Genomic DNA, 24,804 nt, shown 5'->3' with positions numbered 1-24,804 from the left:
AATGTCCAACCATGCTACTTACATGATACAGAAATAAGCATTAATGGCAGGGGCTATAGATTGAGTCCTAGTATGATAACTGAGGTGTTGACTATCAGTGAGAAACCAGTATTATTGTACAATAAAGCCAGAATTTATTTTGTTTAATTTGCTTCAAAAGGGTAATAGTTCACGATGGTTGAGTAAGTATTTAAATAATCAATTTTTTATATTTTTTTTTTTACATTATGTTGTACAAATGTTCTTATAATTTGCAAGACCACAGTTGTTAAGAAAATCATATAGATACAAGAAAGACACTGAAGAACCAGTCAGTTTAGTATTAGTCTTTCAAGAAAGGTCAATGTGAAAGTATTACAGAATTCAAGATTAAATTATTATTATTATTATTATTATTATTATTATTATTATTATTATTATTATTATTATTATTATTATTATTAGCCAAGATGCAACCCTGGTTGGAAAAAGCAGAATGCTACAAGCCCCAGGGTTTCAATAGGGAAAGTAGCCCAGTGAGGAAATAAGGGAATTGTAAATAAACCATAAATAAGCAAATTATAAAAAGTATACAATATTTTAAAATCAGTAACATTAAAATATATCAGTTATATATTGACTATAAAACAAGACTTATGTTAACCTTCTTAACAGTAAAGCATTTACAAAAAGTTTGAACCTGAAGTTCAACTGATTCAACTGCCTGATTAAGATCATTTCACAATCTTATTACATCTGGAATAAAACTAATAGAATATTGTATACTGGTGTGCCTTATAATGGAGAGGGCAAGGCTGCTAGAGTTAACTGCATACCTAGTAGGCTACTACACACATGATGGTACAGTCTGGGAAGATTTGAGTGTAATGGAGGACCTGAATTAGAAAAAAAATCTTACGTAACATGCATAAATAACTAACTGAATGACAGTTCCGAGATTAATATGCAGATCAGGAATAAGAAATTTAATAGACCATAAAAACATTTCCAAAGGATAGACTGATCACCAAAAATCTTAAAATACTTTCTCAATTAACCTGTTTTAGTGCAATTGTAGAAGAAAGAGACAAAGTGTTCCTCAAAAGTAAATTAGCAATCAAGAATTACATCTAGAATTTTAAAGGAGTTATACTACATACTATATAGTTAAAGAGACATCGTCGATGCAAAGATCTGGATGTTGAGGTGCTACTGTCCTGACCTACTTACCATCATGAAAATAATGAAGGTTCTCTATGGATTTGGAAGGTTTTATATAACAGTACGTCTAAAAAAATAAAAAATATAGAGCCTTTTTGTGAAGGTACCTTTCAAACTAGACTTAATTCACTGCCATTTATAAACTTATGTCAAACTAGCAGCTTGGATGCCCAAGGGTTTAGCTAAAGACATTTGAAAAACTTATCCCAGAAGCTTACTGAAGAATTCTCTCTTAAAAGTAATTATTTTTATGATGTGGAAAAGACATACAGGTAATTTAATTGCAAAATACTGTAGACAGAAAATTTTTAAAATTCCCATTTTCCCTGCTGTATCACAATAGGCTTGCATTTTAAGCTCCCATTCTGATTATGTATTTTGAGTTGTCCATTCAAAACTTGCAAGCCTTTACATATAGATAAGCTTTCAAGATGATGTGCTCATATACTATGTAGACCTTACCTCAGCTCATATAGTACGAAAAAGTGATACCTCTTGATACGGATGTTTCTCCATACGAAATTTTCATGATGCGAAACAAGATGCGAAGTTTTCTCCTCATATTATGAAAAAAAAAAAAAAAAACAAAAAAAACATGATAAGGAAAAAAATTCACCAGCCAGGCCGAGAATAAAATAGTTACTGTTAAAAATATGAGCCAGCTGAAGAAAACAGGTTGTCTATACATAATAGAAAACGTACCTGTATAGTAAGGATAACTATAATATTAGTACAGTACGTATGATACTGTATATTTCATATATGTATAGTATTTTACTATATGTATTGTATTATTTTCTATTTATTATTGCCTTATGTTATGGGTTTCATTGTAGTGATTTATGTTCTAAATACTACTTAATTTACAGTTATTAACAGTTAGGTTAGGTATATTGAATGATTCAAATGTATTTGGTTGTATTTCTTTGTAGTTATAGCTTTATAGTATTATAAAATTTAATGTGGTGTTTTTTGTAGGGTTTGGAAGGATTTACATTAAAACGTGACTCATTATACAAGAAATTCATGAAACAAAAGCCACTCTGGAACGAATTATTTGGTGTATCTTGATGCATTACTGTATACCTTATATTTTACTTGAGCTCAGTTGGTCAGGATGGTGCAATATTAGCTGAGAAGTCATTAGTAGACAAAAATTAATACTTAAGTATCTACGTATTTGGTGAGTATACCTTAACAGTAGTCCCTTAATACATCATATAATGTTTTTCCTGTTTTGTGTATATTACAATATGAATGCTCTGGTATATACTACTAACCATCTCTTAATTTGCAACCTCTCTGGGTGTAGGTATATTGTAGTTATTTTGTAGCTAGTTCCAAGGTTAATCTTTACAATAGAGGGTTTAAGAGTGTAGTTAAGAAGCTACAGGGTGATATGATATTCAATAGTGTATTTTCCTATATTATTTGCAGGTGTTAGGAGGTGTGTTCCTTTGTTAGTAGAGCTGTTACATCCTTTCAGGATGCGCCCAAAAGCACAGTTCACCATTGACACCTCAACTCTTGCTGTTGGCTCCAGCTGCCACATCCAGGCATGCCATCTTGACTGATGGGCCAAACCAAGTGAGTGTTACCACTGCCTATGGGTTAATCTCGTGACACAAAGGCTATGAGTTCCAGTCTAAGGATGAAGCATGCACTTGGGACAGACATTGAGGTGAGAGTCATGATACTTACTTTTGTGACTTCAAAAACATCTTTCAGTCTGGTCGCCCTTTATGTCATCAAGGTTTCTCCATTAGGTAACTCGGTATAATTTTTGCTTTTAGGCCCATGCCCAGGCCTCCATCTCACGTTGATAATTTCACAGGGCATCCTTACCAACACACCATTATCAGTTATCAAGTCCCTAAGGCTGTAGGAGCAGTTCCCCGTTGGGACTGCCAGCCCTAGTCCTGCATGAATGGTTTAAGGTTTAATATTAACATTGGTGTGTGTGAAAATTTTGGAATGGCACTCTTTAGCAGCTACCCATTTAAGATACTGCACAGCTCACCCTTTTAAAGGGAGGGCCTAGAAAATGTGGCTCAAACATTATTTACTGTATTCCAAACTTGATATAGATGTTTTACAACAGGCATTCTAATAGCGTACTTTGTGGTCATAAAAAAATTAATATAAACTGCATTCATAGGAACCTAAGGACGCTCCAGTATCAGACTGCTGGTAAAACTACAAGACCATTCAGAACTGTAAGAGTTACCAACAAACATTGTAGGTACAATAGACATTGCTGCACTAAATGAGACATGCCTCCTGGGTAATGACTCTTACCAAAGTGGATGAGGGCTACACCTTCTTCTGGAAAGGCTTACCAAACAATTCTAGGACTCCCAATGCAGATTTTCCCGTTAAAACCAAATTGCTTGGAAACCTACCTGAAGGTCCAAAAGGCATCAATGAAAGACTTATTACCTGGTGTATACTACTAACCAAAGGATGTTTCATGATGCTCATCAGTGCTTATACCCCAACATTGGACGCTGATGAAACAACTAAAGATGAATTTTACTATTCTTTAATGCAGTGCTACAAAATACTGTAGCAGAAAAAAATGACAGGTTAGTTTAGTTGGGAGACTTCAATGTTTTTGTTTGGAAAACAAGGTCATCATGACGCAGGTAATATGAATGCTAATGGCCTCAACACTATTTTTGCTATTGACTGAGTATGATCTTGTTTTTACAAACATACTATTCCAGTTCAAGGACAAGATAAAAAAACACATGGCCTCATACAGTACTAGACTATGCCATAACACCGCAGAGTCACACACATGATGTAAGCATAACTCAAATTATGCACAAGTTAGTGTGCTGAACAGATCATCAACTGATGAGAGTCATCTTCAAGTTCAAAAATTCGTCCTCAAATCTGTAAGCAGATCTCATCAGAGAAATCAAATAGTGCTTCCCTATAAAAGCAGGAGACGAGGTCCTTTTCATCCTCAAATTGCTTAGGGCCTATCTTCTTTAACTTCCATTCCTGAGGAAGATGCTGAAACTGAATGTAAAAGATCTGCAAGCTGGTAAGAAATACTGTGGAAGCTACAATTTGTTTCACTAAGCGTTCTGATGCAGACTGGTATAATGAGAGCTCTGACACCATATGCAGATAACTTGAACAAAAAGCAATAAGCACATGATACATATCTTGTAAACCCCTATCATCTGCACTGGCTAAATGGAGGGTCCTAAGGTTGAAGGCACAATATTGAATATGTATACTATTGGACTGCTGATGGATAGAAAAGGCTAAGAAAAAATAAGCCTTTGGTGACCAAAACAACATGCAAGGTTTTTATAATGCCATCAGATTCATTTATGGGCCTAAGGAAATCATAGCCACTCCAATCAGCAAACTTGATGGTAGCCTATTGGAAATTTCCTTGTCTTGCAATCTCTTGAACAGGAGAGCCCTGCTCAAGTCTGCAACCTCACAATCATTTTGAGCTAGCGATGCGGGTTTATGGAAGCCTATGGGTCTACCTGCTTAGTGATAACCTTTAAAAATTAAGATTCAAAACCAATGGTCTCATCATCTCAATGCTACACTGAACCATATGAAGTCATTGACGAGTCTGTTATGGACACTCTGCCTTATTTGCCACCCATCCAGGACTTTTACAAATTTTCAGAATTTCATGAAGTTCTGAACGTAATAAAAACCATTAAGGGAAGTAAAATATATGCTCCTAACAGTATTTTGGATCACCTTTTCAAGCAAAGAGGCTACCTTCTCAAAAAGCAGCTGTACAAAATTATCTATGACATATGGAAGGGAGAGCTAGTACCAAAATTCTGGATATATTCCATAATAATTCTCATTTCTAAGAACAAAAGACAGGGAAGAAACTGTAACATCGGCAGAGGTATTTTTTTCTATCTGTAGCTGGTGAAATACTAACATTATATTCTGGTGTTTAACTTAATGTATATCCGAATATGTACTACCGAAGATCCAGTGCGTTTTTGGAAGGAAATGGGATCCATCACTAGTATATTTTACTTTAACCTTTTAGAGGACAAGTAACTCATAAAGGATACTTTTTTCTTTATATTTACAAGTCTAATTAATGCCACATCTGGGGTGTGTATTGCTCCTTATTGTTTCAGCTAATAGGAGCTCACTTCAAGTTTTTATTTAGCAAAGTGAGTCTGTGCCTTCCTAACTTTTCTACTTGCATCATCTGCCAAAAATTGTTCCTGGTCTGTGCACCACTACGCAGCCAATAATTATGATAACTCTTTGAAAACTAAGAAGTGAATGGCTAAATTATTGTATTGTATGATGATATGAAGACAAGGTCTAAAATAGAATACTGAATGGTAGCCTGTTCCACATCAAGCAATTACAAGCTCAATATAAAAACTCCAGCATGATATTTGGTTGATCTGCACCATGTTAATAATGCTGCCATTTTGGTCCACACTCGAGAGTCAATGAAACGCAAATTAGACATCCTATCTTCAATACATAAAGCCCTTGGTTTACAGACAGGTATAGTAAAAAAAGAAAAAAAACAGAAGTCATAGTACAATAAATTAAACCATATCAGAATATGCTCATCTTCACTGTTGATGATGCACAACTGCAGATGGGATAATTTTTTAAATACCTCAATAACATCATTTCACCCACTACTGAGATCGATGAAAGATGTGCTGGATGAAGTAAACAGAGCTCCTTGTGCTTTAGGCAAGCAGAGGACCAGGTTTTTTTTCAAAACAAACACCTGAAACTTACCACTAAAATCCAAGGATATAGCACTGTGTATCTCAACACTCCTCTTTGGTACAGAGGCATGGCTTCATCAACAACATCTCCAGAAAACGGAACTTTTTCACATAACCTGTTTTCAAAAATGACTGACTCACATGGAAAGATCACCCACGCTACTGGCTCCGGGCCCATGTGCTCCTTACCTGCCTCTGCAAGACTCCTCCACTCTTCCCTATCTTTACATGCCTTGGAGCATGTGATGCCCTTCTTACAATCTCTAAAGCTGTACAGAAATCCCTTGATTGTGGTCAGGAAGTTCGTATGATTTGCCTTGATTTTAGTGCTGCCTTTGACCGTGTAAATCATGAGGCCCTTGTTTTCAAACTCAAACAGTTGGGAGTGGGTGGGTCGTTTCTTAGCATTATTATTGATTTTTTAAGTAATAGATTTCAAAGAGTTGTGGTTGATGGGCACCATAGTGAGTATAGGAATGTGATATCCGGTGTTCCACAGGGTAGTGTTCTTGGCCCATTACTTTTCATACTATATACACATGACATGTGGTTTGGCCTAGAAAACAAGCTTGTTGCATATGCAGATGATGTTACTCTCTTTGCATCAATTCCATCCCCCGAATGTAGATCTGGGGTTGGTGAATCCCTTAATAGAGATTTAGCTAAAATTAGTGCATGGTGCAAGTTATGGGGTATGAAGTTGAATCCTAACAAAACTCAAAGTATGATTGTAAGTAGGTCAAGGACGGTGGCTCCTCAACATCCGGATCTCAGTATTGATAATGTTTCTTTAAACTTGTATGACTCTTGAAATTTTAAATTCTTTCATTCTACTTTGTTTTGAGTATTGTTCTCCTGTCTGGTCTTCAGCTGCTGATTCTCATCTTAATTTGTTGGACAGAAACTTAGATATTAATCTTTGGCACCGTCGTTCAATTAGTTCATTATGCATGTTGCATAAGATTTTTCATAACTCTGACCATCCTTTACATTCAGATCTCCCTGGACAATTCTATCCTGTTCGTAATACTAGGCAGGCAGTTAATTCTAATAGCCAGGCTTTCCCCATCATGAGGCTCAATACTACACAGTATTCTAGAAGTTTTATTCTAGCTGTTACCAAGTTGTGAAATGACCTTCCTAATCGGGTAGTTGAATCAGTAGAACTTCAAAAGTTCAAAGTTGGAGCAAATGCTTTTTTGTTGGCCAGGCTGACATGAGTCTTTTTATAGTTTATATATGACGTATCTGTTTTTGACGTTGTAAATAGTTTATATAGGACATATCTGTTTTGGCGTTGTTACTGTTTTTAGAATGATTTATTGTTAATTTATTCTCATCATTTATTTATTTCCTCATTTACTTTCCTCACTGGGCTATTTTTCCCTATTGGAGCCCTTGGGCTTATAGCATCTTGCTTTTCCAACTAGGGTTGTAACTTGGCTAATAATAATAATAATAATAATAATAATGATAATAATAATAATGATGATGATGATAATATGGATCGGAAACTTGAGATTTAAGACGCAAATAGGAAGCAAAGCTTGTGAAAACAGAATTGAGAATCCTGAAGTGGATTGTGGGAATATCACTGCTTGAAAAATTGGAAAAGGATTAATAAGAAGAATGGCAGGCTTAGTAAAGATAGTCGATTAGGGTATCACGACGGAGATGGTGTGGACACGTGTTGAGGATGATTGGAGGGGAGAGAGTGAGCAGGCCTTGGGAGGAACCGTTTAGTGAGGGCGGAAGATCGATAAGGCGGCGGAGAATTAGATGATGAGATAAGGTAAAGGATGATCTAGAGAGAAGAGTTTTGTTGGAAGAGGATGCGTTTAATGGAAGGCGTCAGAGTAACCGATTATTATTATTATTATTATTATTATTATTATTATTATTATTATTATTATTATCACTTGCTAAACTACAACTCTAGTTGGAAAAGCAGGATACTACAATTCCAGGGGCTCCAACAGGGAAAATAGCCCAGTGAGGAAAGGAAACAAGGAAAAATGAAATATTTTGAAAACAGTGACAACATTAAAATAGATATTTCCTATATAAACTATAAAATCTTTAACAAAAAAAAGAGGAAGAGAAATAATACAGAAACGTAGGGGAAAATAAAGTAAAACGAAATAAAGGAATTGCAATTCATATAACATAAAATCGGGAAAGTTATACTGGGACGACTATCGACTACATATTGTGGTTAATGGTTTTGAATTAAATATAATGGCTCTAACACAATATCGAAACACCAGAAAGAAAAATATTAGCGACGGAGTTAAGCAAAAAACCGCATAAAGATTCTTGGCAATCGTGATGGGGGCAAGATTGTTTTAGATATGCTAGACCTAAAATGCAGCTATAAAAGAAAGAGCGAGTTTATGACCAGTAAGCTATGTAGGTCAAAGCGTGAAAAAAATATGGTTTCTGGTTCCCCGTCTCTTAGGCTCAGACCACAAGACTATTATTGTTGACACTCTACAAGTGTAGGGCCGATCGATGTAATCTACAGAGAGTTCGACAGTAGTTACCCTCTAGACATATGGTACAGTTTGCTTAAATTTATTTAATAGTTCCAACCTCTGCCTTACATATTGGGTAACTATTTCCTGTTTTTTTTTTTTCCTAGACTATTATTTTTATTTTTACTAACTACCATTACTACTACTATACAAACGAACTGTTGCGCTATCTGATCCTGTGCAATCATATTTGGATGTAAAATGTCGATGGAGTGTTCAACATTAAAAACATGAAACTTTAGATAACCCCAGCAAAAGTAGAAGCAATGTACACACCGAAGGTAACGGGAAATAGTTATTATAGATTCACTGTCAGGTACCAAACCTTTGCACCTGCTTAATAGTACAGTATGTGCTGTGAATTATTTTCTGAGCAATGAGCACTCAATAACTTGGAATCAACTACTTAAATTCATATAGTATTTATGCTGCCTTCAATAACCCTAATTTTATAATACTTAATGTTAACAATATTTATTTTGTAAAATATTTGAATGTATTGCCCCATGTGAAAGAACTTAATTTTGAGTAGGGCAATTTGTTGGAACCACTAGTTGGAAACATTTAAATTGCGCCTCCCGTAAGGCCACTGTTTGGTAATAACAATGTATCCTAATTCCTTCATTAATAAAACCGGCATCGACTTTACATGAATAATATTATTTTTGGTATTTAAATATACCCTTTTGGAACATGTTAATAGAACATTAACTACTCTAGTATTCACTCCATGAATATTTGTATGTCGTCTGAAACGTTAATTATGAAACAAGTATGTTATGAGCTAAAGTAATGACTACACATGTACGGCATTCGGACACAGAATTCACCCATCGGGGTCGGGAAGAGTGTCTAAATTGCTTTGTAATAGTGCCATGAACACAACGAGTGCCTTCTTCAAGATCTGTTACAAGGCCCGTTCTTTTACTGTGTTTAGTCGGATAACACACAGTGTGCTGAAGAGGAACGCGAATACTTCTTTGTGCCATCGAATTAGGTTATTTAGTGTAAGTCTAATGTCCAGCTGCCACTTTTAGTCAAGTCTGCGGTATGTTACCGGCATAGCATGACAGACTTTAGCTCGTGGTTAGTGTATTATTGAACTGTAATCAAAGATTTGGTTTTATTCTTTATTTTGAAACCTTGTTTAGGTGATGTATGTCATGTTTGTGGGAGACGGGTCTAAGCTGTGACTATCTTTATATATTGGCTTTACCTTGAATTAGATGAGCTTTTACCTATAAGGTATACGATAAAGTACTAATAATGAAAATTAAAGTATGTAAGCAGGGCACATGAAATAAGAGGTAATATTTCGAGTCTCAGCCATTTTTTTTTTTTTTTTTTTTTGCGTGGCAAAACATTATTTTCGTTACTTTTCTTTTTATGTTGTGTGATGTTATTACCTTCAGCAAATGTATCGTTTTAGGATTATCACCACCCAACTGTAATTTTGGGAACTCCAGGGAAAAACTGGATTTTGACATGGGAAAAATTTGTATTTTGGGGGGAGATAGTCATGTTGTCCAGATGGAAGTTCCTCTAGTCAGCTTTAACTTGGGATATTTCTTGTGAGTGTTATACCAGAGAATTATACCTTTGGAGGTATCACAGGGTTTAGGTATGGATTTTTCGGACCAGGCTGATTCGAACCTTTTTCTGGCTCTTTCGTACTAGTATTAAGGCCAATTCGGCCCTTCATGGTTGGTTTATTCGGACATAAAATAAATACCTATTACTGAGCGTACATTTGATGCAAATTTAAAGAAAAAGTGGTAAAGTTATACTCTATTACAGATTTTCCTTTCGAACAGAAAATATGTTTTCCTGTAGTAAATAACGTGATTTGACCGAATTGGACCTTCATTTCAACCGCAAGCAAACAGAATAACCAGTTCGACTAACTTTAAGTAGCCAAACTGTTTGCTGTTATTTTGGCTGAAATGAAGGTGAAAACCAGTTTAATCACGTTATTTTCTACAGAAAACCATATATTTTCTGTTAAAATATTTAAATATGTCTCTTGTTATATATTTTCTGTTAAAATGTTTAAATATAATGACTTACTCAAATTTCGTGTCGCTTCACTCATCAAGAACGTATGTACTGCGAACGCCAACATTAACAATGTTACGCAACGTTACCAATGCTACGCTATTATTGGCATGTGTATTTTAAAGCATTTTTCCATATACCATTTACACAATATATAAAAAAGGGTACACAAGGGTACAGAACCTAACCAACCCACCTAACCTAACCTAGAAGTTCCCAGGTCTCAACCACTAGCCAGGCAGAAGCACCACCTATCAGTGCTTTTCTGAACAACCGGCTGGAAGGAGGCCTCTGTCAAATGGGTATTTCTTATTAAAATCTGTAACTTGGTTAATAGAGGTTTCCTGCCAGTAGTATATGGTATTCAAAATAGTGTATTTGCAAAGATCTATTCAATTATGCCAGTTTCAATATCCTAACTAATATTGCACCATTCTATAATTGAACTGGTAGGAGATTGGGAAATTAATGTTTGGACTGGAGAACCACCTGTCAGGTATTTTATTTAACTCTTCTCATGAGCTTCATGTGCCACAGCAATTAAAACAAAAGAAGTAAAAAGGGAATAGTGAGGAAAATAGGTATTTTAAGTTATTCTTAACTGCTGAGTATAGGTTATGAGGTTCAAACTAGCTTTAGTAGAGATATATTCAATTATGTTGGTAAAACTGTCACATCTAGAACTAGAATGATGAAAATAACTGAAAAAATAAAATAACCCAGAGAAATTGGTAAATATGTACACTTACTACCATCTTGATATAGGATGACTCATGTATTTATAACATTGGTACATAGGACAGTAGTTCTCCAGCTCAGAACCAGGTTAAAAATATTGAAATATCGTTAATTGTAGATATAAGGGTATTATTTTAGAACAACATGGGAAAACTTTACTAATAAAGTAATGGGGTTTTATATAGAAAAACTTCTGGTTTCTGCTAAAATGACCTTTATTTCCTTCAAATAAATGGGTAACAAGATATACCCTATTATATCCTTCGGTAGTGTGGGCCACCCAGTGGGAACCAGGGGTTTTGGTTGTGGAAAATTTACTGGGGAATCGATAAATAATGTTTAAACTAATCTTTTCTTCTCTGTACATTATTCTTGGGAATGCATTGTAAATCCACCATGTTCTACACAGTCAACTAAATTGTGGAAATGTATGAATCAGGGTAGCAACTAGAGTTTTAGAGAAGTACATTGTATAATGTCGAAACAGATTTTAATTTTTTTTTATTAGTTTATGGTAAGGTTAGGTTAAGTTAGGAGAAGTGAGAAGATTTCAATTCAATTTTTGTACTGGGGCACTACCTCTTACAAATGCTCTGTGTTTTATTATTTAATGGTATCTTTGCCCTCATACCCACTTGTTTCTCTTAGATAACAGCCATTTCTTGATTTCAGTAAGTTTGCTCCATTCATCACATATGGTGATTTTAGCAAGGTAAAATGGCATGGTAACTACAGTATTCCAAACAATTGGGAAATGCACAATAATGCATTCCATTCATTGTGAATGAGGAAATGTTAATGCAATCATCAATAACAAAAGGCAGGAACAGGGATGTGCCCTTTGGTTATTTTAAGAAACCTATTCTTATGGATATATACCTCTGCCATTGAAGTTAGAAGGAGGTTATGTTTTACCCTGGCCATAATTTTAATCGTAGAGTAATGACACTTGCAGGGATTAACTGTTATGCAAGAAGCTGGAAATGATTAAATTTTGCAAGATCAAGGTCACAATCAAGCAAAATGTCCAATTCACGATTTCAGCCATAAGTTAAGACATCGTTGTCACAGAGGCTTCAGACTTGGTTCATATTTGAGTGTATAAAAATCCATGCCAATTAATACACGTTAAGGTCAAAGGTCAAGGTTGTGGTTGAGAAATAAGCTGCCGCAGCGGAGGTATGGGCTTTACTGAGTGCTCCTCTAGTTTGATATGTTTTCCTGGGAAAAACCCCAACATTCAGCAATCAATATAACTTGACATGGTGTTTTATGGTATTGGAAATCTATTATATGAACGATCTAAACTTCAGTTCGAACATGTTTATTTTTTCCTAAGTGGGGCTTGCCACCAACCCCCGTTGTTTCCTTGAAAAGCCAACCATCGTCTCCACTGAAACGGTAAATGTACCGTGTATTTCAAAAATTCATTACCGACATGCAGCGGTAAATATAAATTACAATGAGACTTCTGCGTCAGAACAATTACTGTACCTTGACTTTGGGTGCCTCTTACCTTTCCCTTCATGTACATAAATTGCAAATTACACATGTACTTCCCTCTCAGCTTTTAATTCAAATTATTGCCAAAATAAAAAAGTTGCCGTACTAAAAGTTGTTGATACAGTACATTGTTATCTTAATTGGTCATTAAATTGGAATTCCTCTGGGTTTAGCCTCCTCTTATACTTTTTTTCTCTGTAAGAGCAATATCTAAATCGACGACAAACATGGATTCCCCAACATTGACATTAAATACGATCACTGTTAAACACAACCTGGCCTTCAGTACACTCATTACAAAGTCTGAAAAAATCCAGTAGTCTAGTTAGTGCCACCCATTGAGATACTACAGCTCGAGTGTTATTGGGTCCTTTTGACTGGCCAGAGAGTACTAAATTGGATCTCTCTCTCTGGTAATGGCTCCTTTTTCCTTTGCCTACACATACACCAAATAGTCTGGTCTATTTATTACACATTCTTCTTTTACCCCATACACATGACAACACTAAGATAACCAAAAAATTCTTCTGCACTGAAGGGGTTAACTACTGAACTGTAATTGTTCAGTGGCTACTTTCTACTTGGTAAGGGTAGAAGAGACACTTTAGCTATGGTAAGAGGTCTTCTAGGAAGTGGGCATTCCAAAATCAAACCATTGTTCTCTAATCTTGAGTAGTGTCATAGCTCTGTATCCTGGTCTTCCACTGTCTGGGGTTAGAGTTCTCTTGCTTGAGGGTACACTCAGGCACACTATTCTATCTGTTTCCTCATTTGCTTTTCCCATTGGGCTATTTTCCCTATTGGGCCCCTAAGGTTGTTGCATAAGTAAAATAAGAATAATAAATAATGATTGTATAAATACCTGTAAAATCTTCGGTGTGCTTTGAAAATTATACCAAGTTGGAAATATTGATTCTTTCTTTTGCATTACAGTATATTTGTTTCAAGTTGAAGTGATGCTTAAGATTTTGAAGCTCCTCCATTCTGGCAGCTGAAAGGCTAAAGAAGACCTTAATTAGATGTACTGAAAGTCTATTCTAAGGTGTAGATTATGTTAAAGGGTCTGATTAGTCTTTTAAAAAGCGTGAAGGCCTATGGGGTGACCTACAATAGGCCAACTTTGGCATGCAATAAACCAAATTCAAATCTCCCATCTAGTGTAGGCTTACAAATCTTATCTTTAAAGATATATTAACCCTGTGTTTTCATTATAGCCAATCAAGACAAACCTATCCTTATTTAACATAATTTCTATAATATTGACATTGTTGCAATGTATCTCCCCATGATATATACTGTACACTTAATAGTAGGGGAACGGGTGTGTGCAGATGTACCTCAGGTTACAAGGAACTCTAAATACCAGCAAATTGGGAGATGAGCATATAAATTTTAATTTGGTTAAGAGTGTTACATTCGTCTGCAAGCAAAGATGTTGCACTGTATTGGCATTTCTTGTGGACAAGCTCTAAGAAAACTAGTATGAAATCAGTTACAATTTGCCCATATCATGATTCTTGGAGGACACAAACTCTATGGAGTGATTCATTGTCAGACAGCTGTACCCATGCAAATGCAGGTTATGATAAGTGACCCATATGTCGGATTAAGTTGTTAGCCTGAGCAAAACTAAGTGCTAAACAACGGGTAGCAGTGTATCATGGTCATAAGGTTTATGAACCACCTGTTGACTAAGGCAACAATGAAGCGATGTTTAGAGACACTTTTAATTCCACCAAACAAGTGTCTCATCAATCTCTACTTCAATGACAGGGCCTTCAATTGTAACTTGGTTCTTAAACTAATCGTCCGTCACCTTGGAGCAGAAGATCCTCAATCCACAAAGACGTCAAAGAAAAATTTAAGATTGTCAATTACTGTACAGTTTGGTGATCCCAGTTGTGGTAAAGTAAGTTAAATAGCAATATTTTCCAAGGCTGTCAAGTTTTTCGTTTGTTTAAAAAACTTCAGTTATAATCATTAACTGAGTACAAACACAGGCAATACTTTTGGTCATCACCTCACAAATTTTATGATTTTGAAAAATTATTATTTTTTTTTTCAAAAAGAATTATGATGGTAAACATTGCATGTGCAGTAACAAGAAGTAAGATCTGTGAGAACAGATGAGACTTTTTCAGTACTGCCAAAGAGAAGAGATAAAAGCAAAATATGGCATCATGTAAACAAATTAGAGCTAACAAATGAAAAGACTTCATCTCTTGGTTATCATTTATTTAAATTTTCCTAATAACAAAAATATGTTTGTTCCTAGACTGTTAGGCCTTGCCTAGTTCCTACCCTACCTGGTCACGGAGGAAATCATACAGGGTTGCCAGTGCTTTATTTTGATGGAAAGGCAAGGCCTAACACATTTGCATCAGAAAATTAGTCTAGTTTTAATAGTAAATGCTATTAGTTCCTTAAGGTGTGGCTAACTTTGAAAATTTAGCTTCAAGTCAAATTTAGTATCTTTCAAGTATTGTTATATCAGGTTTCCCCCCCCCCAAAAAAAAAAAAACAATTAGTGGTTTTCTGTCAAGTTCAAGATGAAAATATCAAAATGATACTAACCATATTTTATTTTTAATGAAATATTTTTAACAAAGTTAAGCTTTACGATTTAAACAAATGCTTTTCCTGAGCTGATCATGTTATTTTCATTACAGGTGAGCACCACAATGCCAACACCTCAGGGAATCCATGGGTTATATGATTTCCGGCGAGCTACGCCGGAAGGTATAATCAAGGACACAGATGCACTCATTACTCAACAAAGAGCTGTTTACGACCAAATTGCAGAACTTCCAATTGAAAATGTCACCTATGATAATGTTATTAAGGTAAGCTTTAGCATTGTTTGTAAATATAAAGGTTTCCGTATCTTACATGCTAACATTGATGATATGAATTTAATTTTTTACTTTATAGATTAAATATGTTTTATGTATTATTTTGACAAAGTATGGATACACCAAATATATGCATATATTTTACGTGACCTTTTTCTACAGCAACTAGCAGAATTGATGGCTGAACGTTCCACCTTAGGATCACCTCTAGATTTTCCACAGCATGCAGCAACTGACAAGGAAGTGCGGGAAGCGTCAAGTAAAGCAGAACAGAAGCTTGAGGAGTTTGATGTAGAAATGAGGCAAGTTTTGTGGTTGCCATTTTAATGCTCTTAAAGATAGATTTTCGTGACTATTATAATCAGTAATGGGGGTGGTAATGTAGTTGCCCCGTAACATTCATTGGGGTTAGGTAAGCTACACTAGCAAGTCTTAACAATCTGTAAATATATGCTGTCCTCAAAATAACACTACCAGACCATTATTTCCTTATATAACTGAAAAAAAACCTGCCAAACACAATATAGTACTGTAATACTGTATTCATAGCTATATAACACCACCCATTGGAAGTGTGCACAGTTAGTGTATAATATGTCAAATACAGACCCATGCGTGATAAGTAAAGACAAAACCATAACCCACAAGGCTATCAAAATTCACTAATATAATGGCATCAAGTTTCAAGCCAACTCCCCTGTTATACATCAGTGAATGTTAAGTATTTGCTCTTGTTTAACTGTAAATACTACTTATTGCTTTTAGTCTCTTCAAGTAAGACACTGTCTTGTATTTGTCCTGTATAATAATATATGCCTGAAAACTTCTTGGAGGAAAGTCAATTTAAGGAGACGAATATGCTATTTAAGTGATTTTTCAAGTTTTTTGACTCCTTTCCCTCTTTATATTGAAAATGCTCTCCCGTATTCACCCATATAGAAATGGGAATCCAGTTAATACCCAAAAATATTACAAGTAATTTGCATCGCATTTTTCAATATTAATCTTACCTGATGATCATGTAGCTGTCAACTCTGTTGCCCGACAGAAATCTACGGTCGGGATACGCCAGCGATCGCTATACAGGTGGGGGTGTACACAACAGCGCCATCTGTGAGCAGGTACTCAAGTACTTCTTGTCAACAAGAACTCAATTTTTCCTCTGTCGTGCCACCGGCTAGACCTACTTGGATACGCTGTTGATTCTGGAGTTATTGTTCACGATTTGGTGATGTATTTGCTCTAGAGTTTAGCCTTCGCTATTCAGGAAGCTTTATCATTAGCTTAGCAAGCTTTTGGAATTAATTTGATTTAATTATAATGACGAAGAGAGTATGGACTCTCTTTCACTTTTTAATGGCCGACCCTTCCCTTAGACGGAAGTGTTGGTGTCGAAGAGAGTATAGACTCTCTTTCTCTTTTTTATATCTCTCCGCCATTTATAGGCCTCTTCGTTTAACTTTCCTTTTATTATAAACTTATAAAAATTAATTTTTATGTTTGTTTATATGCGACCTTTCCTAATAATAGGCGGTCCTTACTTGGAACCGAAGTTAATTAACATTGAGCTCGTCATATCGTTTTTCCTGTTAAGAATTTATGCTATTTTAATTTTAATGTTTTTGAAAGAATTTCTTTGATAGTCTCGTACTGTTTTCAAAGTTGAACTAACGTTTTTAGTCTCTGCAGTTGTTGACGTTCAGAACGTTCAACTTGCGCTCTATCGTTACGATAGAGAGAGAGTATTTCACGGTTCACGTTGCAGTAAGAGTAAACCGATTCTAACGTTTCGTTCATTCTTTCTTAGCTTAAATGGTTTTAATTCTAATAAAGGAACTTTTTATTTGGGAAACCTTTCAGTTTTTTTCCTTTAACAAATAATATGTTTTAACGATATATATAATTGGGCTCATCTCTCAGGTTCTAAGTCAAGAGAGAGAGATAGAGACGGAGGGAGAGAGAGGAGGATAAACGTTTCGTTCAAGCGGGTAACGTTGTTCTCGTTTTTGCTCTTCTCCCTAGTCGATTTAGGGGAAGAAGGTAAAACGTTTCTAGAGTTTTATTCTTGTTCCCAGGCTTTATGCGGTGAGAGATTTTAAACGTAGTTTATTTGATCTAGTGTTTAGTCTCTTTTCCAGCCACTGAATTCTTTATCTTTCATTATGTTTTTCTGTTACATTGTAATACTGTTTTCGCAATTACTACCTTTTAATGAAGGATAGGATTGCGTGTTTCAGGTACAAACCACTTAAAGTTTCGAGTTCAGTGAAATAAGTGCAAACAGAAAATCAAAAGTGATAAAGTGATATGTGCAAAGTGTTACAGTGTTGCGTTCGAGGGTTCGTTTGTTCGTGCCAGTTGTTCACCTAGTCCGATACCTCTTACAAGCTCCCAAGCCCAGGGGAGAAGTAATGTCGAAGGACTTATGGGTTCCACAGGCCTTGATCGACGAACAGACGTTTCCCTCCGTGGTTTCGGGTGTATCTACACACGTTGCCAACGTGATCACCCCACCCACACAAAGACGAGAGAGCCCATTTATTCCTCGTCTGCGGAAGAGGTTTCTAGCAGAAACCATGGACCAAATCTTGCAGCTTTTAAGTGCAAGTCGGTCCCTTCCGCGCAAGTCCAACGGCCTAGGTGTAGCCACTGGGTCAGTTCGGACTCGCTGCAGTACGACAACTGCACACCTCCCAAGAGAGGCTAGGTGGTACCGCAACAGGCAGTAACTCCGTCTGTTGCCGCACCAGCTGTTTTAGACCCTCAGTCACAACGGACAGTAGCTCCGTTTGTGGTTGTCTTTCATAGACCCTAGTGGTCCATGCTGCAGACTATAGTCTCAGCTTGCTCCTTCATGCAGGAGTATCATGCTGGAAGGTTGACAATGCAGCCTGTTAACCTACAACCCGCCGAGGTTGCGCGCTCAGCAGATACTGCGGCTGCCTGCTCCCTCCACCTGTGAGAGCTCCACCACCGATGTGCAGTCCACCCTGCCAGACGCATGTTCTTGCTGCACCATCTGCTAACATGCGTGAGCTGCCGCATCAGGAGTTGCCGGGTTCCAGCACTATGCGGCATTCTCCTCAGCCCATGCAGCATGCTCTGCAGACCTTACAGCATGAGCCGCATACCATGCAGCATGAGCCGCATACCATGCAGCATGAGCCGCATACCATGCAGCATGAGCCGCATCCCATGCGGCATGAGCCGCATCCCATGCAGCATGAGCCGCATGCCTTACAGCATGAGCCGCATCCCATGCGGCATGAGCCGCATACCATGCAGCATGAGCCGCATACCATGCAGCAGGCTCTGCATACCTTACAGCAGGCTCTGCATACCTTACAGCAGGCTCTGCATACCTTACAGCAGGCTCTGCATACCTTACAGCAGGCTCTGCATACCTTACAGCAGGCTCTGCATACCTTACAGCATGCTCTGCATACCATACCGCATGCTCCTCAACCCACCGCAGCCCCTCCCACGCACTAGCAGACTCCCACACACAGAGCACTCCGTTGCCGTGCAGGAGCTACCACAAGCTGCCGTGTTTTGACACGGTATGTCAGCCTCCGCAACACACTGTGGTTACCGCCACTCGCCAGCAGCAAACTAGTCAGGCAGGAGTTGAGGCTTCCCCACACAACTTTGGTTGTTGCCAACTCACAAACTGTCATACAGTTACATGACGTTGCCTTCTGGTCTGCTACTTATACACCAGTGCTGTATGTCCTCACGCTCCTGTTGTGGTTGACAGTTCAGTTTTTGACAGTTCACAGACTGTCAAGCAGTTTCATAACGTTGCCTTCTGGTCTGCTGCTTTTGCACCAGTGAAACCCTCTCTGAGAGAACTTAGCTTTTCTCGGATATGGTTCCTGTAGATGAGAAAGTGCTGTTCTCCCTCCTTCTGATATTCCCTTGAGGACTCTGTCATTTGGAGAGGAGCCTTAAGCTGCTTAGCCTCCTTTGGACTTTTATTTAAGCATAACATGCTTCCAGGGAGGGTAAATGGTTCCGCTTCAGTCGCTAACCCCGTCTGTTGCCACACCTGCTCCCATAGACCTTGAGCTTTGTTGCAAGACATGCAGTCCAAGCTTAGTCCTTGATAGAGGATATTTTTTTTTTTTTTTTTTTCTCTCTTTTTACGGAGTCAGTGTGTCACTGGGAAGACGTTCAACAACCAGCAGAGGTGACTTGTTGTGACGCAGTGCGGCATCCTCAGCAACCCGATAAGGAGTTGTCTGTACTACCCAGACAGTCTAGACAGTTTCGGGTTGTCGCTGTACTTCCTCGCTTCCCCTTGGTTGACAGTTCACAGACTGCAGCAGTACCATGATCTGGTGTCCGGCTCCGTCAGACGACTGGCTTTTAAGAGCTCCCACAAGTCGTCGTTGTCTGGAGAATCTCAGATGGACTATGGATCTGACCAAGGAACTGGGCCTCCTGGTCAATTTAGAGAAGTCCCAGCTCGTCCCATCCCAGACCATTGTCTACCTGGGTATGGAGATTCAGAGTCGAGCTTTTCGGGCTTTTCCGTCTGCCCCAAGGATCAACCAAGCCCTAGAATGCATCCAGAGCATGCTGAGAAGGAACCGATGCTCAGTCAGGCAGTGGATGAGTCTAACAGGGACACTTTCATTGCTGGCCCTGTTCATCAAGTTAGGGAGACTCCACCTCCGCCCCCTTCAGTATCATCTAGCTGCTCACTGGATAAAGGACATGACGCATGAGACGGTCTCAGTTCCTGTTTCCGAAGAGATGAGGTCTACTCTAACGTGGTGGAAGAACAGCTTTCTTCTCAAGGAAGGTCTACCTTTGGCTGTTCAGAACCCCGACCGCCGTCTCTTCTCGGACGCATCAGACACGGGCTGGGGTGCGACATTGGACGGACAGGAATGCTCGGGAACATGGAATCAAGAGCAAAGGACACTTCACATCAATTGCAAGGAGTTGTTGGCGGTTCATCTGGCCTTGATAAACTTCAAGTCCCTCCAGCTAAACAAGGTGGTGGAGGTGGACTCCGACAACACCACAGCCTTGGCTTACATCTCCAAGCAGGGAGGGACTCATACGAGGAAGTTGTTCTAGATCGCAAGGGACCTCCTCATCTGGTCAAAAGATCGAAAGCTCACGCTGGTAACGAGGTTCATTCAGGGCGATATGAATGTCATGGCAGATCGCCTCAGCCGGAAGGGTCAGGTCATCCCCACAGAGTGGACCCTTCACAAGAATGTTTGCAGCAGACTTTGGGCCCTGTGGGGTCAGCCAACCATAGATCTGTTCGCTACCTCGATGACCTAGAGGCTCCCGTTGTATTGTTCTCCGATTCCAGACCCAGCAGCAGTTCACGTGGATGCTTTTCTGCTGGATTGGTCCCATCTCGACCTGTATGCATTCCCGCCGTTCAAGATTGTCAACAGGGTACTTCAGAAGTTCGCCTCTCACAAAGGGACACGGCTGACGTTGGTTGCTCCCCTCTGGCCCGCGAGAGAATGGTTCACAGAGGTACTGCAATGGCTGGTCGACTTTCCCAGGACTCTTCCTCTAAGAGTGGACCTTCTACGTCAACCTCACGTAAAGAAGGTACACCCAAACCTCCACGCTCTTCGTCTGACTGCCTTCAGACTATCGAAAGACTCTCAAGAGCTAGAGGCTTTTCGAAGGAGGCAGCCAGAGCGATTGCCAGAGCAAGGAGGACATCCACTCTCAGAGTCTATCAGTCTAATGGGAAGTCTTCCGAAGCTGGTGCAAGGCCAATGCAGTTTCCTCAACCAGTACCACTGTAACCCAGATTGCTGACTTCCTGTTACATCTAAGGAACGTAAGATCCCTTTCAGCTCCTACGATCAAGGGTTACAGAAGTATGTTGGCAGCGGTTTTCCGCCACAGAGGCTTGGATCTTTCCACCAACAAAGATCTACAGGACCTCCTTAGGTCTTTTGAGACCTCAAAGGAACGTCGGTTGTCCACTCCAGGCTGGAATCTAGACGTGGTCCTAAGGTTCCTTATGTCATCAAGAATTGAACCTCTCCAATCAGCCTCTTTTAAGGACCTCACATTAAAAACTCTTTTCCTCGTGTGCTCGGCAACAGCTAAAAGAGTAAGTGAGATCCACGCCTTCAGCAGGAACATAGTTTTCACATCTGAAACGGCTACATGTTCCTTGCAGCTCCGTTTTTTGCTAAAAAACGAGCTTCCTTCACGTCCTTGGCCTAAGTCGTTCGAGATCCCAAGCCTGTCCAACTTGGTGGGGAATGAACTGGAGAGAGTACTTTGCCCAGTTAGAGCTCTTAGGTACTATCTCAAAAGGTCAAAACCTTTACGAGGACAATCAGAAGCCTTATGGTGTGCTATCAAGAAGCCTTCTCTTCCAATGTCTAAGAACTCAGTTTCTTACTACATCAGGCTTCTGATTAGGGAAGCACATTCTCATCTGAAGGAAGAAGACCTTGCTTTGCTGAAGGTAAGGACACATGAAGTGAGAGCTGTGGCTACTTCAGTGGCCTTCAAACAGAACCGTTCTCTGCAGAGTGTTATGGATGCAACCTATTGGAGAAGCAAGTCAGTGTTCGCATCATTCTATCTCAAAGATGTCCAGTCTCTTTACGAGAACTGCTACACCCTGGGACCATTCGTAGCAGCGAGTGCAGTAGTAGGTGAGGGCTCAGCCACTACATTCCCATAATCCCATAACCTTTTTAACCTTTCTCTTGAATACTTTTTATGGGTTGTACGGTCGGCTAAGAAGCCTTCCGCATCCTTGTTGATTTGGCGGGTGGTCAATTCTTTCTTGAGAAGCGCCGAGGTTAGAGGTTGTGATGAGGTCCTTTAGTATGGGTTGCAGCCATTTATACTTCAGCACCTAAGAGTCGTTCAGCATCCTAAGAGGACCGCTACGCTCAGTAAGGAAGACGTACTTAATAAAGGCAGAGTAATGGTTCAAGTCGACTTCCTTACCAGGTACTTATTTATTTTATGTTATTTTTGAATAACTAATAAAATGAAATACGGGATACTTAGCTTCTTTGTTAACATGTATGCTGGTCTCCACCCACCACCCTGGGTGTGAATCAGCTACATGATCATCGGGTAAGATTAATATTGAAAAATGTTATTTTCATTAGTAAAATAAATTTTTGAATATACTTACCCGATGATCATGAATTTAAGGACCCGCCCTTCCTCCCCATAGAGAACCAGTGGACCGAGGAGAAAATTGAGTTCTTGTTGACAAGAAGTACTTGAGTACCTGCTCACAGATAGCGCTGTTGTGTACACCCCCACCTGTATAGCGATCGCTGGCGTATCCCGACCGTAGATTTCTGTCGGGCAACAGAGTTGACAGCTACATGATCATCGGGTAAGTATATTCAAAAATTTATTTTACTAATGAAAATAACATTTTTTAATGTTAACATCCAACTGTACATACTTCATCCCAGAAGGTTGGTTCATTTAGCAATTACCATAAGTAATTTAGATTTCATATTAGTGTACTGTATGTCTGATTACTGTAGAGTAAATTACATGAAATCAAATTAAAGATATTTTTAAATATTAAACTTAGCCGGTGAATATATAATAGCTGACGTCTCCGACGGCTCGACAGATTCCAAAAACTCGCGAGCGATCGCCGTGAAGGTTGCGGGTGTGACCACCAGCGCCGACTATCGGCCAGATACCGCATATACTTGTCAACATCTCCAGTTCTTCTCTGTCGGTCTTGTCGACAAGTTGGTTCCGCTCGCTTTATGACCTCGAGTTTTCTACTGAATTGGTGAAGTACTTGGTTTTGGGTTTATTGCTTTCGCCGTGTTGGATTATTCAATACTATTTTCAAAAGAAATGCTTTTGAAAGGAGAGGAAAAGTGTTTTGCCCGTGCTTTTTTTTTAATCTCTGGTTTTTCCATAGAGAAAAGATGGCCGACCCTTCCCTCAGTGTACGGAAGTGTGTTTAAGGCTTTTAGTAATTATTTTATCACTTTATAAATTATTATTGATATTTATAGATTTTCCTCTATATATTTTATATCTCACCCGCCTTTATTAGGCCTCTTCGATTAGCTTTCCATTTATACTAAACATCAAGATAAATTTTATGTTTTGTTTATATGCGGCCTTTACCTATTCCTTGTAGGCGGTCCTAACTTGGAAAACGAAGTTAAACAACGTTGAGCCCATTCAACTTTTATTTTTGTTAAGTTTAAATCAATTGCTCTGTAAGAGTTATGATATGAATATTTTTTTAGAAAATATTTTAAGAAATATATTCTTTGAATAGTCTTCGTGCTGTTTTTTCAAAGATGAACTAACGTTTGGTTTATTTATGCTACGCAGTTTGCGCTCTATCGTTACGATAGAGAAAGAGAGAATCACGGTTTCACTTTGCAGAAAGAGTAAATCGATTTTGACGTTTTGTTCATTCTTCTTTCAAACTGAAGTGTTTTAGATACTAATTTAAAGGAACTTGTTAATTTTCAATTTCTTAGTCCTTTCAGATTTTTCCTTAGGTCAAATAACCTGTTATTGACGAAGGGTGAGTGGGCCATTCTCTTGTGTGTGACAAGAGAGAGAGAGAGAGAGAGACGGAGAGAGATAGGGAAAGAGAGAACGATCCGATCTTTATTCTCGTCCCAAGTCTCTGTACAAGGAGTTTGGGAGCGAGTAACGTTGTTCTCGATTCAGTTTTTTACTCTCGTCCCAAGTCTCTGTACGGGGAGAGAGGATAAAATGTTTTAGTTTTTATTCTCGTCCCAAGGCACTGTACGGTGAGAGATTGAAAACCTAGTCCTTAGTGAACTAGTGTTTAGTCTCCTCCCCAGTCACTGATCTTTTTAACGTTATATATTTCCGTTTTATTCGATATATATGTATATGTTTATTGATTTTTGCATGTGTGTTTCATTTTGTACTAATGTGCTTACATTATACGACTCATTTCGCAATTCTAACCTTTTGATGTAAGGGAGAATTGCGTGCTTCAGGTAGAAATCAGTTTTATTCATGTCTAATGTGAAATTATTGAAAAATACGATATCAGTGAAGTAAGTGCAAAAAACATGTTCTGTGTTGCGGAGGGTTCGTTTGTTCGTGCTTGTCACTTGCCTAATCCGAGACCTCTTTCAGGCTCCCCTGCACCAGGGAGAAGGAATGTCGTAGGAC

At 38.4% G+C, this 24,804-nt stretch overlaps 1 protein-coding gene across 2 annotated transcripts in view; it reads left to right on the top strand.

Annotated features, from left to right (window-relative positions):
- Positions 1-9,299: 9,299 nt before the first annotated feature.
- The window catches only part of LOC137621514 (thimet oligopeptidase-like), a 72,184-nt gene continuing 56,679 nt past the window's right edge, over positions 9,300-24,804 (top strand). Inside the window, exons 1-3 of one of the 2 annotated variants that reach the window (XM_068351867.1) lie at positions 9,300-9,501; positions 15,460-15,633; positions 15,805-15,944. In XM_068351867.1, the coding sequence (XP_068207968.1) occupies positions 9,370-9,501; positions 15,460-15,633; positions 15,805-15,944 (446 nt within the window). In that variant the 5' untranslated portion in view covers positions 9,300-9,369. Of the gene's footprint in view, positions 9,581-15,459; positions 15,634-15,804; positions 15,945-24,804 lie in introns of both variants that reach the window. The other variant, XM_068351868.1, reaches the window with a different exon arrangement.

Source organism: Palaemon carinicauda, chromosome 28 (assembly GCF_036898095.1).
Source record: "Palaemon carinicauda isolate YSFRI2023 chromosome 28, ASM3689809v2, whole genome shotgun sequence".
Taxonomy (NCBI): Eukaryota; Metazoa; Arthropoda; class Malacostraca; order Decapoda; family Palaemonidae; genus Palaemon; species Palaemon carinicauda.
This window is presented reverse-complemented; position numbering and strand designations above follow the sequence as displayed.